The sequence below is a fragment of the Sceloporus occidentalis genome, unplaced genomic scaffold (genome assembly GCF_023333645.1).
Source record: "Sceloporus occidentalis isolate IW3139 unplaced genomic scaffold, rSceOcc1.0.p SCAF_40, whole genome shotgun sequence".
Classification (NCBI taxonomy): Eukaryota; Metazoa; Chordata; class Lepidosauria; order Squamata; family Phrynosomatidae; genus Sceloporus; species Sceloporus occidentalis.
In genome coordinates this window covers 4,847,590-4,866,062 of record NW_028317020.1, presented here as the reverse complement: position 1 = coordinate 4,866,062, position 18,473 = coordinate 4,847,590, and the positions used below count along the sequence as shown (strand labels likewise).

At 40.7% G+C, this 18,473-nt stretch overlaps 1 protein-coding gene across 2 annotated transcripts in view; it reads left to right on the top strand.

The window, feature by feature from the left end:
- LOC149290241 (phosphatidylinositol transfer protein beta isoform) overlaps window positions 1-18,473 on the top strand; it is a 30,344-nt gene that overhangs the window by 8,491 nt on the left and 3,380 nt on the right. For both annotated transcript variants that reach the window (XM_089489554.1, XM_089489555.1), the window contains exons 5-9: window positions 1,467-1,474; window positions 2,432-2,506; window positions 4,280-4,363; window positions 7,915-7,992; window positions 13,031-13,141. In XM_089489554.1, the coding sequence (XP_089345680.1) occupies window positions 1,467-1,474; window positions 2,432-2,506; window positions 4,280-4,363; window positions 7,915-7,992; window positions 13,031-13,141 (356 nt within the window). The remainder of the gene's footprint in view (window positions 1-1,466; window positions 1,475-2,431; window positions 2,507-4,279; window positions 4,364-7,914; window positions 7,993-13,030; window positions 13,142-18,473) is intronic.

Below are 18,473 nucleotides of genomic sequence, written 5' to 3'. Positions count from 1 at the left end.
TAATAATAGATAACGGAAATCGTTGTCGACGATTTCCGTTATCGATTAATCGAGTGATCGATTCGTTGTTGGCTCCTTTTACTTACCTCCGCGAGCGTTCCCCGCTTCCGCTACACGCTCTGCACTCTCCGTCTTCTTTTAGTTGCGTGACGGATGTGACGCGTTCCGGAGGTAAGTAGTCTTCATGTCTGTGCGGTTCGCTCTGTGCGAGTGGCTCCGTTCGCACAGAGCGATTCGTGGGGGTGGGGTTTCAGGGGATGCAGGGCAGAGTGGGGGTGGGGGGGGCAGGCCAGGGTAGGAGACTGAGTGCAGGGCAGAGTGGGGGTGGGGATGCAGGGCAGGGTGTGAGTGTGGGGGCAGGGCAGGAGACTGGGTGCAGGGCAGAGTGGGGGTGCAGGGCAGGGTGTGAGTGTGGGTGCAGGGTGTGAGTGTGGGGGCAGGGTGTGAGTGTGGGGGCAGGGCAGGAGACTGGGTGCAGGGCTGGGTGCAGGGCAGAGTTGGAGACTGGGTGCAGGGGCACAGTGCTGGGTGCAGGGGCACAGTGCTGGGTGCAAAGTGCCAGGGCTGGGTGCAAAGTGCCAGGGCTGGGTGCAAAGTGCTGGGTGCAAAGTGCCAGGGCTGGGTGCAAAGTGCTGGGTGCAAAGTGCCAGGGGTGGGGCAAAGTGCTGGGTGCAAAGTGCCAGGGCTGGGTGCAAAGTGCTGGGTGCAAAGTGCCAGGGCTGGGGCAAAGTTTCTTGAACAGTAATAGTCCACCTCTTTTCAGAATGTTTGGGGTTATTTTGTTTCATAAATATTGTTTGGGTTTTTGTACTTTGAAAATATTGTTTTTTTATTACATCATAACAAAATAAGAATGTTAATGTAAATTTTAAGTTGTTTTTTAACATCCAGTTCATTAAATTATTTTAAATAAACTCAATTTGCATATTGATTTTTTTTATCCGATTAATCGATTAATCGAAAAAATAATCGGCCAACTAATCGATTATTAAAATAATCGTTAGTTGCAGCCCTAGTTTGATTTAAAGAACCATTTTATACCATGTGATACCTTCATTATTCTTATTTGTACAGACCTCAGGTCCTGTTATGGTACCCCCTAGGTTATATTTTTTATATTTTCTAACCACTTATGAGTGTGTGTGTGTATATAAACTTCTTTTCCCGGCGCTCAGATGCAAGCGGTGTGAGGGAGTAGACAAAAGAGCTGTCCTGAGGCAACAAAGATAGCGGTACAAAAAAGTGCGTGTGTAAGTGTGTTAGTAACGGGGGGGGGGGACTGTAAAGCTAGCGGATGGAATGAGATTTGATATTGTTACTAAAGGTGGGAATTTTTTGTTAGTACTGATATTTTTAAAGATAATTGTTAAACTACAAGTATATTTAATTTCACTTAATTTAAATCCACAATATCGCTGTTTTCTTCCCCCTTTCTTCCATGAACCGTCCTGATCATTGTACACCAGTTGTAACGGTGAGTATGCTATTCTTATTTTGTTGTTGAATACAATAGGATTTTCTTACTTTTTAATTTTTATGTCAAGTAGGAATACTCTTTGTAGCATTGCTTGCAATGCAGGTCATTTTTCACACGGTAGCTAAATTTACACTACAACTGTATGTGTATTTATAATATAAAATATGGATTTTATAAAGGAAAAGTATCCTGTAATTCATTACATGTGTTTCGTCTATGGTGGACATGATGGAACAGAACAGTCATTCATTGTTTCTGAAAGCCACGTAGAGTTAGAAAATGAGCATAATTGCGCGATATAATTCAGCAGAAGGCACATGCAAGAGATTTGCTTTCAAGAATAATGTTGCCAGTTTTCTTTCAAAAATCCCATGTGCTTCTTTGACTGCAAATTTTGAAGTGTTATTTAATTTGTTTCATTTTTCCTTTTAATCAAGTGTTAGGGTTTATAATTTACCTTGTAAGGCTTTAGAATGACCTTTACTAAGTTAAGCATAACTGCTCTAGCTGGTATGACCTGCTTCGTATGTGCTATCTAATGACTAAAAGAAATGAAGACTGAAAAAAATTATAGCAGTTAACCTCATTTTATTTATTGCTAAAGTTTATGTTGGTGGGATTCCTAATTTCATGCGGGACAGGCCAACTCTTAAGACAGGAGGGAGCATGATCAGGGCAGAGACCAGCTTAACCATTGCCCCAACAGATGGGTCTAGTCCTTTTAGACACACGAGTACTTGTTTTTGGTCCTTCACATACACTCCTAGCCATTACATGAATATACATACTTCCCCTTCAACAGAATTGACATTTCTATTATATATCTTATGTTATATATTGGAACTTTTAGTGCATGTAAAATCTGTTATTTAGACGTCAATGCGATAAAACCAAAAAAATGTAGCCACTTTGCATTTAATAAACACCATGACTAATTCTTATGTTTTATTTTAGAATGAATATATGAAAGAAGACTTCTTCATTAAAATAGAGACATGGCACAAACCAGATTTGGGAACCCAAGAAAATGTGAGTTCTTAATTGGACCTTTCTAGCACTATGTAAATAAAGCAAATTTTATTGTTCATATTTATAGCTGGTTTTGCTCTGAAGGCAAAGCCAATTTGAGCTATATTAGAATTGCTAGTCACCAGAATGAGGAATCTGCACACACACTCAGGTGCTTAACTGTGCCAGGAAGGGCCAGCTCCCCACTAGATCAAAAATAAAAAGGCTCCTGGCACTAAAGGGTTCCAGCTCAGGCAGATTTATTAAAGGAAGACAGCAACAACGTTTCGACCTCACAATGAGGTCTTTATACAAGTTGAAACTATCCCATCCCTAGGTAATATGTAAAGGATAGATGTGGCCCTTGTGAACATAAAAAGATATCCATTACAAATCACCTAGCTTCTGGGACACAGTTAAAAAAAAAATAAAATATTGGTAAAACATTCCAGTTTCTAGGTTTGTAAAACTCGAGAGTATGATTGTTTGCACCTGGCATCCAGTGAATTTCAGTTCTAGCCAGGTTGCATTTATACTTTTATATTAAAATCCTTGCAGACCTAACGTCTTAATATAAGGCCTAAGTTTTGAGAAAACCAAGAATGTGGTTTTTTTGGGGTTTTTTTGTAGAAACAAAGTCTGAAATGCAGATAAGGCAAGCGAACATGTGAGATATATTAGTCAGCATTAAAGTCTCTAAAGGTTTTTTTTTATTATTATTTACCGTATTTGCTCGATTATAAAACGAGGTTTTTTTCAGAGCAAATGCTCTGAAAAATACCCCTCGTCTTATAATCGGGGTCGTTTTTCAATCAGACCTCAAATAGGTCTGACTATGAGACGACTAAGATCCAGATCCCCCGCAGCTGCAGGGAACCTGGATCCTCCTGTCTCCCCCCCCCCGGCTCACTTACCGGTGCATCTGAGTACCCGGTGTGTAGCCGGGGCAGGGTGTAGATGTCTACGTGATTCTCGTAGACATCTACACGCTGCCCCGGCTACATGACAGGGGAGTCAGAAGCACCGGTAAGTTTGGAGGAGGGAGTGTTAAATGGGGGGGATAAGGCAATTTCTGGTGGCAGAGTGTTCTGTGAAATGCCTTTTAACCCCCTTAATGCCACTCTGCCTCCAGAAATGCCTTTTTAACTCTCTATATGCCACTCTGCCCCATAATATGCCTTTTAACCCCCTTAATGCCAGAGTGGCATATAGAGGTAAAAGGCATATCTGGAGGCAGAGTGGCACATAGGGGTTCAAAAGGCATATCATGGGGCACAGTGGTATATAGGGGGTATAAGGCATTTCTGGGGCAGAGGTGCATAACTGGGGGGGGGCAGGTTGGAAAATAGAAGGAAATAAAACCAAAATATTTTTTTCAATCATAGCTTTTATTAAAAAAAAATTGTTTATATGAATTAACATTTACTGGTAAAACTTTTTTCCTATAGGGTCGTCTTATATTCAGGCTTTTTCTTTTTTTCCTAAATTAATATTCAGATTTGGGGGGTCGTCTTATAATCAGGGTCGTCTTATAATCGAGCAAATACGGTATTTAAGACAGACATAGGTTTTATTATTAAGATTTTTTGTTTGTTTGTTTTTTGAGCGCATGCTTCATTTGATCAATTTAAGGATCCAGAATTTTATGCCATCTTGTCCAAAACAAGGTCATGACTATGCTTTCAGCCATTAAACTTACATGTGTGATGTATGAAATGGTTATTACGTATTGTTGTTGATATGTTATATTTTATTATGAATACGTTCATAAATTATGACGTTTGTATTTCCCAGGTACACAGCCTAGATCCCAACATATGGAAAACAGTTGAAGTGGTCCATATTGATATTGCAGATAGAAGTCAAGTAGAACCAGGAGTGAGTATGCTATACTTATAACATATATATATATATATATATATATATATATATATATATATATATATTTATATATATAATTATACATTTTTTTAACCATACCACACTACTATTGAAAAGTACAACATAAAAAAAATTGCTCATGTACGCTGAAGGCATCAAAATATAACAAGGGAGTGTATTAATTTGTCCCTGTGTTTGAGATACGAGAGTCAGTTGAAATTTTAAATGTTTGTAGGGTAAAAAGTTCTGTGTATATAATTATACCCTCACTGGCCACATTATTAGGTACACCTTGCTAGTACTGGATTGGACCGCCTTTCACTTTCAGAACTGCCTTTATTCTTCGTGGCATACCGTATTTGTTCGATTATAAGACAACCCCCCAAATCTGACTATTAATTTAGGAAAAAAAGAAAAAGCCTGAATATAAGACGACCCTATAGGAAAAAAGTTTTACCAGTAAATGTTAATTCATGTAAACTATTTTTTATTTTTTTTTAATAAAAGCTGATTGAGAAAAATATTTTGATTTTATTTCCTTCTATTTTCCAACCTGCCCCCCAGTTATGCACATCTGCCCCAGAAATGCCTTATCCCCCCTATATGCCACTGTGCCCCATGATATGCCTTTTGACCCTATATGCCACTGTGCCCCGTGATATGCCTTTTGACCCCGTATGTGCCACACTGCCTCCAGAAATGCCTTATTCCCCTATATGCCACTCTGGCATTTAGAGGGTTAAAAGGCATATTATGGGGAAGAGTGGCATATAGGGAGGTTTAAGGCATTCAGGAGGCAGAGTGGTGTATAGAGGGTTAAAAAGGCATTTCTGGAGGCAGAGTGGCATTAAGGGGGTTAAAAGGCATTTCACAGAGCACTCGGTTTCCTGTTAGCTGACAGGAGTGGCACCCGGTGTGGTCTTCTGCTGCTGTAGCCCATCTGCTTCAAGGATCGATGTGTTGTGCTTTCAGAGGTGGAATGCTGCATACCTTGGTTGTAACGAGTGGTTATTTGAGTTACTGTTACCTTTCTGTCATCTCGAACCAGTCTGCCCATTATCCTCTGGCCTGTCTGGTACCAACAGCCATGCCACGTTCAAAGTCACTTAAATCCTCTTTCTTTCCCGTTCTGTTGGAACTTCAGCAAGTTGTCTTGACCATGTCTACATGCCATGTGATTGGCTGATTAGCTATTTGTCTTAACAAGCAATTGAACAGGTGTACCTAATACGGTGGTCAGTGAGTGTATATAGAGATGGATAAATAAGGCTATAGAAAAAATACACATTAAATTAAAATGGCAGCATGCCGTCAGTGGATCGATTGTGAGATCAGCATGCTCGTAAAACATTTATCCCTTCTCCCATAAAAAACAAAATCTGGTAGCCCTACACACTAGACATGGTGAAGTTAAATACGGCAGTGATTAACCTTTTTGTTTAACCTTGTGATATGCACGTGCGCTTTTTAAGCCGTGTCACTATGGATTGTTAAATTAAGCATTTCTCGTGCTATTGTATTAAAGCATCATGTAGTTTGCAGGCTGTCGGTGTGTTCTCGGGCGTAGCTGTGCAGCTGCACAGTACAGGTGGTATAGTCGTGATATAAAAACATTCCGAGGCAGCCTTTCAAGCAGTCGCTTGGTAAACTCTTAATCTGCGCGTGAGTACTATACATCAATACATGTGTTCGAAAACACATATGTCCTTCAGTACCTTGTCGAAAAGCTTTTAAGGATCAAAGTCTGCCTTGGCACGACCATGTGAAAGGGCTTATTTTCCAGCTTGTATAATCCCCTGCTTGGCAATACTTCAGGTATTTTGTGGTGGAATACTCTGTTAATGTGATGGGTAATGTAACCGTGTGGGCTTATTTGATGTTGCGAGATCATTGTTGTATCAGGGAAGGCAAGCTGTAAATAATGGATGCATATTTACCGATGGGGTAGTGTTCTTGTGGTATATGGACTCTGTAGGTTTATGTAGAGCTTGCAGATGATTCTTCAATTGAAGAAGGTGATATGACTATAAACCATGTAAGTAACAAAGCCCTGAACTTACATATTTCCTTTTTTAGTTTTTTTCTTTTTCATCCTCATCCAAAGCAGGGGTAGTACTATAATTACTTCCACCATGTGCGAGGAGTGCTTGAGCCAGGCACACCTGACATGTATTGCTATGAAGATACTATATTAAGATATTGGGTGGGGAGGTTACAGAATTGTTGCGTGGGGTTCCTTCTGACAAAAGCTGGCTACATAAAAAGAATAGAGCGATGAACAGGATGACAAGGTCATTACTGTGGCAGAAATCTTCAAAATCAGTATCTGCAAACAGTCTAGCTTTTACCTCCATGATGAATCCCATGATAAGGAGTAATGGTTGCTCACCAAAAGCCATCCCGCTCCATGTTTTATTGGTAAAACGTCTTATTGAAGTCCCTTCATAAATGCTTTCTTTGGTGAAAATATTTATAGAATATATACAAGTGTAAAAGGCTAACTGCTCTCTGTTACAATATCTGCCTCTGTTTATACCACACATGGCTATATGGCGTGAACATAGTTTTACGGGTTGCAGAAACTGTGCAACAGAATTAGCCCAGAGAAAACCTTGGAGCAGAAGACTCAAGTAGGTTACAGCTGTCATCCCCTAGAGTATTATAACCAAACTAATGAGATGAGAAGTCTGCAGCTGGTGGCAAACAAAATAAACCACAAGCCAAAGGCCGGCCTTCAGTGACTTCAAGTTCCCTCTGGGATCCTGAAGGAGATTGCATGCCGACAGAGCCAGGAGGCTGTCTCCTTCCACACGGCTGCTCATTTACTGCTGTAATTGGGATGAATGGATTGTATTTTCTGTCATGTAACATAAAGTTTCTTTTGTCGTGGGCACAATAGAGTAACAATACAGAAATTAACTTGGATTTTGTGAAGATCCTCATACAGTGTAAGGAGGTGTGTTTTGTTTTCGGACAAGCCCCGTTTTATGATCTAAAACTACTGGACATGTTGAGTTTAAAAGCATGCCTGCTGGAGACTTCAGAAGCAAAGAATATGAATAAGGCCAATATTTCCCCCAAAATACTTTTGCCTGCTTTAACTGTATGGTACATTAATGGATACTACTTCCAGTGTTCAGAATAACATAATGTAATTGTGCTTGTATATGCATTACATGCCTGTAGGTCAATGACCACAGATGCTTGGTCACATTATTTGTGTTAAGTACACTTTTATCACTTTGGTGGGGACCTTAGGGACATAAGCATTATGGAGGGCTTTTTGGGTGCATATTGGGCAAAAGTGATCTTATCACCATAACAATCGGTCCAATCAAACGTTCCTGCTATTTGGACCATTTCATTGGCTGCTAAGTCTACAAGACAATCAATTAGTTTATATTTTATCTGACTGTTGCTGGCCCTGTGCTAAAATGATCCAGTGTTATTGGTTTATTGTTGACCTTTTCAGTGTGTCTTCTTTGAATCCTTTCTGATGGTACGGATGATATTATAATATGTACTTATTTTCTTGTTGCATTTTACAGGACTACAAGGCCGAAGAAGATCCAGCAATATTTCAATCTGTTAAAACAAAACGAGGACCTCTGGGGCCTAATTGGAAGGTAATATATGAATATATTTATAGCTATATAAAATAGGCATACACTTAACCCCTTAACGTCCATTCCCGGGTCAGGCACGTCATGCAAAACGGTCACTTAACGACCTATGACGTGCCTGACACGTCATCAGACTTAAACAAGCTTAGAAAGTGATCAACGATCACTTTCTAAAGCTTAAACGGTGTTGCTGTAATGCCTCGATGTTGAGGCATTCAGCAACACCGAGATCGGCATGATGGGGCCATGTCTGGCCCCTCCCCGGGGCGTCAACATCCGCCATACATTGTATGGCGGCAGACGCCCGTTTTAAAAGCGTTTAGGAGGCGATCAATGGTGTCGCTGGAATGCCTCGATCAGGAGGCATCCAGCGACACCAAATACTTACCCCAGGGCGGGCTGTGACCACTCCGGGAAAAAAAATAATAAAGTTGAAAAAGTTCGCTAGACGGTCACCAGACCCTCTAGAGAACTCTGGCTCCACCTGCAGGTTGAATACAGGTACTGCATTCAACCATACAAGTCAATGGAGCCCAGCTTTCTAATCACTATGTGATTAGTAAAATATTTAAAAAAAAAAAAAAAGAAAAAGCTTAAAAAAAAACATGGTAACATTTAAAAATTATGCTTTAGAGGAACTATCCAGTTCCAGCAAAATGTAAAAAAAAAAGTCCAAAAAGAGTAAAATAAAAAAATAAAGTTTATTATGAGCAAGTGCTAAAATTAGCGCTGTATCTTCCCAAAAATCCTTACGTGGAAAAATTTTAATAAAAGCATTTCAAATACCCAAGGGGTGTCTAATTTAAAAAAAATGAATGGTTTGATGGGGTAAATTGGAGTGGCCGGGCTCAAAGATAGGGCATAGGCACAGACTGACCGAAATGGGGGGAAAAAAAGCGCACTTCCAAAATGTGGAATTTTAACCCCAAACACCAGACAAACCCATACATGTGGGGTATGACTGAACTCAGGAGATGTTCCTGAACACATATTAGGGTGTTGTTTGATAGTGACATATACCTGGAGCTATAAATTTATACCCAAAGTACAATTTGTGTGAAAAAAATACAAAAAAAAATACTACCACAAAGTGTGGCAAAGGCTGGTGGTAGAATCTGATGCATGGAAAGGGTTAAATACTACCATTTTAAGTACCTTGGGGTGTCTAGTTTTCAAAAATATATGGTTTTATGAGGTAAATTGTAGTGGCCAGGCTCAAAGATAGGGCATAGGCACAGACTGACCAAAATAGGGGGAAAAAAGCACACTTCCCAAATGTGGCCTTTTAACCCCAAACAGGAGTCAAACCCATGCATGGGTGGTATCACTGTACTCGAGAGATGTTGTTGAACACATATTAGGGTGTTGTTTGATAGTGACATATACCTGGAGCTATAAATGTATACCCAAAGTACAATTTGTGTAAAAAAAATAAAAATAAAAAAAATAAAAAAATACTAACACAAAGTGTGGCAAAGGCTGGTGGTAGAATCTCATGCATGGAAAGGGTTAAAATACTAGCATTTGAAATACCTTGGGGTGTCTAGTTTTCAAAAATATATGGTTTGATGGGGTAAATTGAATTAGCCGGCTTCAAAGATGGTCCTATTAGGACATGGGGGCAGAATGACCAGATGTAAAAGTTCCAAGTTAAAAAAATGTGCACTTCCTAAATGTGGCGTTTTACCTCCCAAACAACCCGACAAACCCATGCATGGGGGGTATGACTTAGGGCTGCAACTAACGATTATTTTAATAATCGATTAGTTGGCCGATTTATTTTTTCGATTAATCGGATAAAAAAAATGCAATTTTTTTTCAATTTAAAATAATGTAATAAAAACGTACAATTTACACTTTCATCTCTTTATTGCAATGGCCTCTCTCTCTCTATTCACCTTCTTATTTTACTGACATAATAATAAAAGCTACAAGAACCCAAACACTGTTTCTCAAACTAGGTTTTAATGCAAAGTTATTAGTACATTTTAATTCATATGTTAACTATTTTTCATATTTAATAAAAACTATGAGAAGAAAGCCTTGTTTAAATTTTTTTTTATTTACCAAACTGCCCCCGGTTATGCACATCTGACCCCCAGCTTGCCACTCTGCCCCCATATATGCCTTATACCTCTTATATGCCAGATTCCACTGTGCCCCCTGATATGCCACTGTGCCCCCGATATGCCTTATACTCCTTATATGCCAGTGATATGCCTTTTACCCCCAGATATGTTTTATGCCCCCCTGATATGCCTAATATCGATATGCCTTATACCCCCTATATGCCCTGAGATTCATAATACCCCCCATACACCAATATAACTCACCCATACACCACTCTGGCTCCTCCCCCTCCCATACACCACTCTGGCTCCTCCCCCTCCCATACACCACTCTGGCTCCTCCCCCTCCCATACAACACTCTGGCTCCTCCCCCTCCCATACACCACTCTGGCTCCTCCCCCTCCCATACACCACTCTGCCTCCTCCCCCTCCCATACACCACTCTGCCTCCTCCCCCTCCCATACACCACTCTGCCTCCTCCCCCCTCCCATACTCCACTCTGCCTCCTCCCCCCTCCCATACTCCACTCTGCCTCCTCCCCCCTCCCATACTCCACTCTGCCTCCTCCCCCCTCCCATACTCCACTCTGCCTCCTCCCATACTCCACTCTGCCTCCTCCCATACTCCACTCTGCCTCCTCCCATACTCCACTCTGCCTCCTCCCCCCTCCCATACTCCACTCTGGCTCCTCCCCCTCCCATACTCCACTCTGCCTCCTGTCAGCAACGGAGGTTCACAAGACACCAGGGAGCCGGGTAGAGAGGGAGAGTGGCGTATGGGAGGGGGAGGAGCCAGAGTGGTGTGTGGGAGGGTGGCTCCCATACACCCCTCTGACTCCTCCCCCCCCTCCCATACACCGCTCTGCCTCTCTACCCGGCTCCGTTACTGACAGGCACTTTCACTGCAGCTTCATAGAAGCCTCAGCGTAAGTGAAGGTGAGTAACGGAGGCTGTCTGTGCGATGCAGACCCCCACCGGCTGACAGAGAGGATGATTCTCATTATCGCTGAGGCTGCAGTGAAAGTGCCTGTCAGTAACGAGTCGGGAGAGAGGCAGAGTGATGTATGGGAGGGGGGAGAGAGAGACCGAAGTGAGAGACCGGCCGACAGTGAGGGGAATCCAGGTCCCCTGCAGTGTTGCGGGGGATCTGGATTCTAGTATTATAATCCGATCTCTGTTTGCATTTGCTCTGAAAAAAACCTTTTTATAATCGATAAAAATCGATTCGATTAATCGATAATGAAAATCGTTGACAACTATTTTCATTATCGATTTTATCGATTAGTTGTTTCAGCCCTAGTATGACTGTACTCGGGAGATGTTGCTGAACACATATTGGGGTGTTGTTTGAAAGTGATGTATACCAGGAGCTGTAAATCCATACCTGAAGAGCAATTTTAGCGATAAAAAACACAAAATAAATTACTGCCACAAAGTTTGACAAAGACTGGTGGTAGAATTAGTGCATGGAAAGAGTTAAAATAGCATTTGAAATACCTTGGGGTGTCTAGTTTTCAAAAATATATGATTTGATGGGGTAAATTGCATTGGCCGGCTTCAAAGATACCCAAAATGGCACATGGGGGAAGAATTACCAGATTTGGAAAAAATGGTTTTGAAATAGCAAAACGCTACTTGTAAAAAAACATAAAAACATTGGGTATTTCTAAACTCAGGACAAATAGTAGAATATATTTAGTAGGTTTTTTCATTAGCTTTTTTGGATGAGTAAAAGATTTTTGGGGTAAAAGTCAGAAAATGTGGGGGTTTTTTTTACATTTTTCATCATATTTTATTTTTTTTAAGGGAAATTAGATAATATGATTAAAACAATGGTATCTGAAGAAAGCCCTTCTTGTCCTGAAAAAAAACAACATATAATTTGTGTGGGTTCACTAAATGAGTGAAGAGAAAATTACATCTAAACACGAACACCGCAAAAGTGTTAAAACAGCCTCGGTCCCAATGGTACAAGAGGTAAAACACAGCCTGGTCCTTAAGGGGTTAAGCTTGCCGGGAATGTTCAGCTCTAGTGGCCAAGTGTCAGACATCACCTTGGTTGACTATCACAATGAGTATTAATAGACAGTGCTAATTGTTTACTAAGTGTTAATCACATAAATACGAGGTTCCGCTAGCATTGACCCTTTGGTTATGTGCTGTAATTTGAAAACCTAAAATATGTTTAATTTATACCGTTGGCTATGTACACAGGACCAATGAAGACACTTCATACGCTGGCATTTTTTTCATTATATAATTTTCACTCTGCTGCCACCTAGTGATAGTTTGGACCCTGGGCACATAGTTGTATAAATGGTCTATGTTGAAGCAAATAATCGCTTTGATCTTTTTTTTTCATACTAAAAAATAGAATACAAGCAGGGTTACCCTCTTGAAGTCTAGGATTTATTGACTTTGCTGTTTCAGCATTCGTTCTTTGGAGATTGCTAATCTGGTTAATCTCTACATACGTTGTAGTTTGTGTAAATTAGTCTGAATGTTTGGGTCCTCAATATAGAGCCATCAAAGATGAACACCACACCAGGTCAAGAGGTCGCTCTCTCTTCTGTGCATCATTTCTGATAATTTTAACTAAACTTGTAAATAAGCATGCTTTGGTCTATTAGTAATGACATCATTCGCAAAGCTCAAATAATAATTCTTCTATGCAAAACCAGCAATTTATTAGTCATTGTTTAAAGAAACAAGTGACGCCAAATAAGTTAATCAAGAGATGGAGGAACTACTACAGCAGAATAATATAACAATAAAAATAAGATGTCAAATGCAGTATTTATTAGCATGATAAATGTATAGCTTTTTGGGGAGGAGGGGCTCAAGGGTGTTGTATTTTCCATTATTCAATATAAATTTCTTATTTTTAGTCTGGTCAGTGTGAGAAACTTTGGCTCCTTTTTTAATACAATTGACTTCTTTTCTTCTTTTTTTTTTATCCTTTCTTCCATAGAAAGAGTTGGCAAATGCTGAAGACTGTCCGCGAATGTGCGCTTACAAACTAGTAACAATTAAGTTTAGATGGTGGGGACTTCAAAACAAAGTAGAAAATTTTATTCAGAAGGTAAGTAGCACTTCCTGGAATTCTGTAGTTTTCATTTCCTTGCAGAGGGCTGAACTGAAGACCACATTTCCTATTCACCGTGAACACAGAGTGACAGAGCTTTGAGAAGCACAATCAGGTCTATACAAACTTGGCCAAGTCGCTCAGTGTCCTTGTAGTTGTGATCAGAAGTTAAAACCCAGCCTTCAGAATACAGTCCTGAATAGTTATCCCCAGTTATGTGCTTTGTTAACCCCTTCGCGACCTTTGCCGGTTCAGGACCGTCATGACATGAAGGTCACTAAATGACCTTTGACGGTCCTGAACCGTCAAAACGTAAAATAAGCTTAGAAAGTGATCAACGATCACTTTCTTCACTTAAACGGCGTTACTGTAATGCCTCGATGTCGAGGCATTCAGTAACGCCGAGATCGGCATCGGGGGCCATGTCTGGCCCCTCCCCGAGGCGTCAACAACCGCCATACATTGTATGGCGGCGGACGCCCGTTTTAAAAGCGTTTACGAGGCGATCAACGATCGCCTCCTAAACTTAAATGGTGTCGCTGGAATGCCTCGATCAGGAGGCATCCAGCGACACCAAACACTTACCTCTGGGTGGGCTGTGACCGCTCCGGAGAGCGGTCACAGCCGCAGCTGCCGGTGTTCTTCGCCATCAACAAGATGGCGGCCGCCCTGTAAAAGCAACAAACAAGTTTTTAAAGTTCGCTAGATGGTCTAGAGAACTCTGGCTCCACTTGCAGGTTGAATACAGGTACTGCATTCAACCATGCAAGTCAATGGAGCCCAGCTTTCTAATCACAATGTGATTAGTAAAATATTAAAAAAAAAAAAAAAAATCTGGAAAAAAAAAATATGGAAAAAATTAAAAGTGCTTACATTTAAAAATAATTATGCAGTGATGTCACTAGATGAACCATCCAGCAAAATGTGTAAAAAAAAATATAAAAAAAAAAAGTATTAAAAAAATAAAATAAAAAAAGAAAGTTTATTATTTTGAGCAAGTGCTAAAATTTCTCAAAAATCTCAACAAAGAGTTAAAATAAAAGCACTTCAAATACCCAAGGGGTGTCTAATATAAAAAAAATGGCTGATGGGGTAAATTGGAGTGGCTGAGCTCAAAGATAGGGCATAGGTACAGACTTTCCAAAATGGACAAAAAAAGCGCACTTCCCAAATGTGGCATTTTAAATCTCAAACAACACGACAAATCCATGCATGTCGGGTATCGCTGTACTCAGGAGATGTTCCTGAACACACATTGGGGTGTTGTTTGACAGTGGCATATACCAAAGTTTGACAAAGTGTAGTTGTATAATTGGTGCATGGAAAGGGTTAAAATAACAGCATTTGGAATACCCTGGGGTGTCTAGTTTTCAAAAATATATGGTTTGAATGGGTTAAATTGAGTTAACCGGCTTCAAAGATGTTCCAAAGAGGAGATGGAGGCAGAATGACCAGATTTGTTAAAAAAGATTTGGAAATCATAAAACGCTGCTTGTACTTATTGCCCTATAACTTACTAAAAACAGCAAAAAAACATAAAAACATTGAGTATTTCTAAACTCAGGACAAGTAGTAGAATCTATTTAGCTAGTTTTTTTAATTGCTTTTTTAGGTGAGTAAAAGATTTTTCAAATAAAAGTCATAAAATGTGTTTTTTTTCAATTTTTCACCATGTTTTTTTTATTTTTTTTATAGTAAATAAGATGATACGATCAAAATAATGGTATCTGAAGAAAGCCCATCTTGTCCTGAAAAAAACAATATATAATTTATGTGGGTACACTAAATGGGTGAGGAGAAAATTACAGCTGAACACAAGCACCACAAAAGTATTAAAACAGCCTCGGTCCCACAGGGTACAAAACGAAAAATGAGCCCGGTCCTTAAGGGGTTAAACACGACACAACAGTAATTCACAGCAGTAACTTTTTATTTAGGCTGTAAAGCGCAACAAGAGGAACAGAATGATTATTAACGCCATAAGGTTTAGCAGGCTGAACCTGGGTATGGTGAATGTTGTTCTCATTTAAAATGAGAATGCTTGCATTTACCTTCGTAAAACATGTTGGTAGGCTTTCTGTGCATTCTCTGTTCTGGCAGCTCCCCTCATATTATCAAAATGAACCTGTATTAATCTCTTTGGCATTATTATTGGCCCATTGCCATTCTGATATCGGTGATCACACTATACCTACATTCCTGAAACCTTTTGGGAGATTACTGGGGAAGATGGATGCAGATAACAGATGGCTGGATTATGCTAATCCCTGGATTGGAGTAGTTTGGGATTTCTACTTTCGTAGGATGTGCATATTTTACCGTCTAATGACTTCCAGCGTGGTTGTGTCTATGTAAATTGAAAGTTTAAATTATTTGCGATAAATAGAAAAATTGTTAGTGAGCTGTCAAGAATTTAATTTGGTCTAAAAAGGCTAGTATTTGCTTATCGAACATGCCCGGCACGTATCTTGTTGTGTCTTGATGTCGTATTGAGTAATCTGCATGTTTACGTAAATCTGAAACAAAAGACTTGGATTGTGTTTCCACCAGTTAGAAAGCTGGGTGCAAATCTGCAATTTGGGTTGTTTAGATTACGTAGTGAAATATAAAGACAATGCAATTTACCTACTGATGTATAAACATTTACAACATTATCTTGTCACGCTTTCCTCAATCTGACACTTAGCATCCAATTTTATGTTCATCAGCATCTCTCGATTAGGCATACCCCACATGCATAGGGCCACATCCATGCTTTACATATTGCCCTTTATTTAATCTAATATTTTAGATTTACCGGGTTTGGGATAGTGATTTATTTTTTTTGTATTTAAAAAAAAAAAATACAAAAAATAAATTTGCACTGTTCCCAGCACAGTATGGCTCGATCCCTTTTGGGGGCCTCTGATACATTTTTTTTTTAATGCCAGTGATTAGGGCTGCAACAACTAATCGATAAAATCGATAATAATCGATAATGAAAATCGTTGCCAACGAATTTCATTATCGATTAGTTGAATCGATTTTTATCGATTATTAAATGAGGGTTTTTTCAGAGCAAACGCTCTGAAAAATACCCCTCATTATATAATCCGTTTTAGTGACTCACAGCAGCAGCTCCTACTTACCAGTCCCTCCCTGTAATCACTGTGACAACTGGCCCCGCCCCCTTCCTTCTCCCAGAAGGCCAGAACCACATGGCTGTGACACTCATCTAACTGTAAGTATAAAATTAATATTTGGGCTGCTGAAAGTTAGGGGAGGTGGGGGTTAATTTAGGGGCAGTTATGGTTAATGGGGTGTTTAGGGTTAATTTAGGGGCAGTTATGGTTAATGGGGTGTTCAGGGTTAATTTAGGGACAGTTATGGTTAATGGGGTGTTTAGGGTTAATTTAGGGGCAGCTATGGTTAATAGGGTGTTTAGGGTTAATTTAGGGGCAGCTATGGTTAATAGTGTGTTTAGGGTTAATTTAGGAGCAGCTGTGGTTAATGGGGTGTTTGGGGTTAATTTGAGGCAGTTTTGGTTAATGGTATGTTTAGGGTTAATTTAGGGGCTGTTGTGGTTCATGGGGTCTTTAGGGTTAATTTAGGGGATGCTGTGGTTAATGGGGTGTTTAGGGTTAATTTAATGATGAGGACTGAGGGTTAATTTTATTAATTTATTAAAGTTAACTTAAGGTGCAGTTAGAGATAAAGGGGGGCAAACTAAGGGGAATCTAAATCCTGGGGGCAGTGAAGATTAACCCAGTACTTATTTATAAAAGTATGGTCTGTGACTCTATGAGGGGACTATGAGATATCTGGGGGGTATACGGCATATCTGGGGAGGACGGAGTGACATATCTGGGGGTATAAGGCATATAGAGTATATAAGGCATATATAGTATATAAGGCAAATGTGGGGAGGGCAGTGTGGCATGTCTGGGGAGGACAGAGTGGTGTATCAGGGTGTATAAGGCAGATCTGGGGCCACAGTGGCATATCTGGGGGTAGAGTGGAGTGGCATATGTGGGGAGGGCAGTGTGGCATGTCTGGGGAGGATAGAGTGGTATGTCTGGGGAGGATGGAGTGGTGTATCAGGCACAGTGGCATATGTGGGGGTAGAGTGGAGTGGCATATGTGGGAGGCAGCGTGGAGTGGCATATGTGGGAGGCAGCGTGGAGTGGCATATGTGGGAGGAAGCGTGGAGTGGCATATGTGGGAGGCAGGGTGGAGTGGCATATTTGGGAGGCAGCGTGGAGTGGCATATGTGGGAGGCAGCGTGGAGTGGCATATGTGGGAGGCAGCGTGGAGTGGCATATTTGGGAGGCAGCGTGGAGTGGCATATGTGGGAGGCAGCGTGGAGTGGCATATGTGGGGGGCAGCGTGGAGTGGCATATGTGGGGGGCAGCGTGGAGTGGCATATGTGGGGGGCAGCGTGGAGTGGCATATTTGGGAGGCAGCGTGGAGTGGCATATGTGGGAGGCAGAGTGGAGTGGCATATGTGGGAGGCAGCGTGGAGTGGCATATGTGGGAGTCTTTAATAAATTAATAAAATTAACCCTAAAGACCCCATCAACCACAACAGCCCCTAAATTAACCCTAAACATACCATTAACCAAAACTGCCTCAAATTAACCCCAAACACCCCATTAACCACAGCTGCTCCTAAATTAACCCTAAACACACCATTAACCATAGCTGCCCCTAAATTAACCCTAAACACCCTATTAACCAAAGCTGCCCCTAAATTAGCGTGGAGTGGCATATGTGGGAGGCAGCGTGGAGTGGCATATGTGGGAGGCAGCGTGGAGTGGCATATGTGAGAGGCAGCGTGGAGTGGTATATTTGGGAGGCAGCGTGGAGTGGCATATGTGGGAGGCAGCGTGGAGTGGCATATGTGGGAGGCAGAGTGGCATATGTGGGAGGCAGAGTGGCATATGTGGGAGGCAGCGTGGCATGTCTGGGAGGCAGCGTGGCAAGCCTGGGCTCAAATGTGCATAAATTGGGGGGGGCTGGTTGTGAAATAAAGGCAAGAAATGCATTTTATCAAAGTTTTTTTATTATGCTGTTTGTATTTAATATAATTTGTTTATTACATTATTTTAAATAAATGAAAAATTTACATTCATTTTTTTTATCCGATTAATCGATTAATCGAAAAAATAATCGGCCAACTAATCGATTATGAAAATAATCGTTAGTTGCAGCCCTACCAGTGATATCACCACGACTCCAAGTAAATGTTATTTCTTTTCTTGTTTCGTCTTTGCTTCATTTTTTTTGATGATCGCAGTGGGAGAGCCCAGCATGGTATAGAAAGACCCTGCTGTGGCTCTCCTGTCCGCGA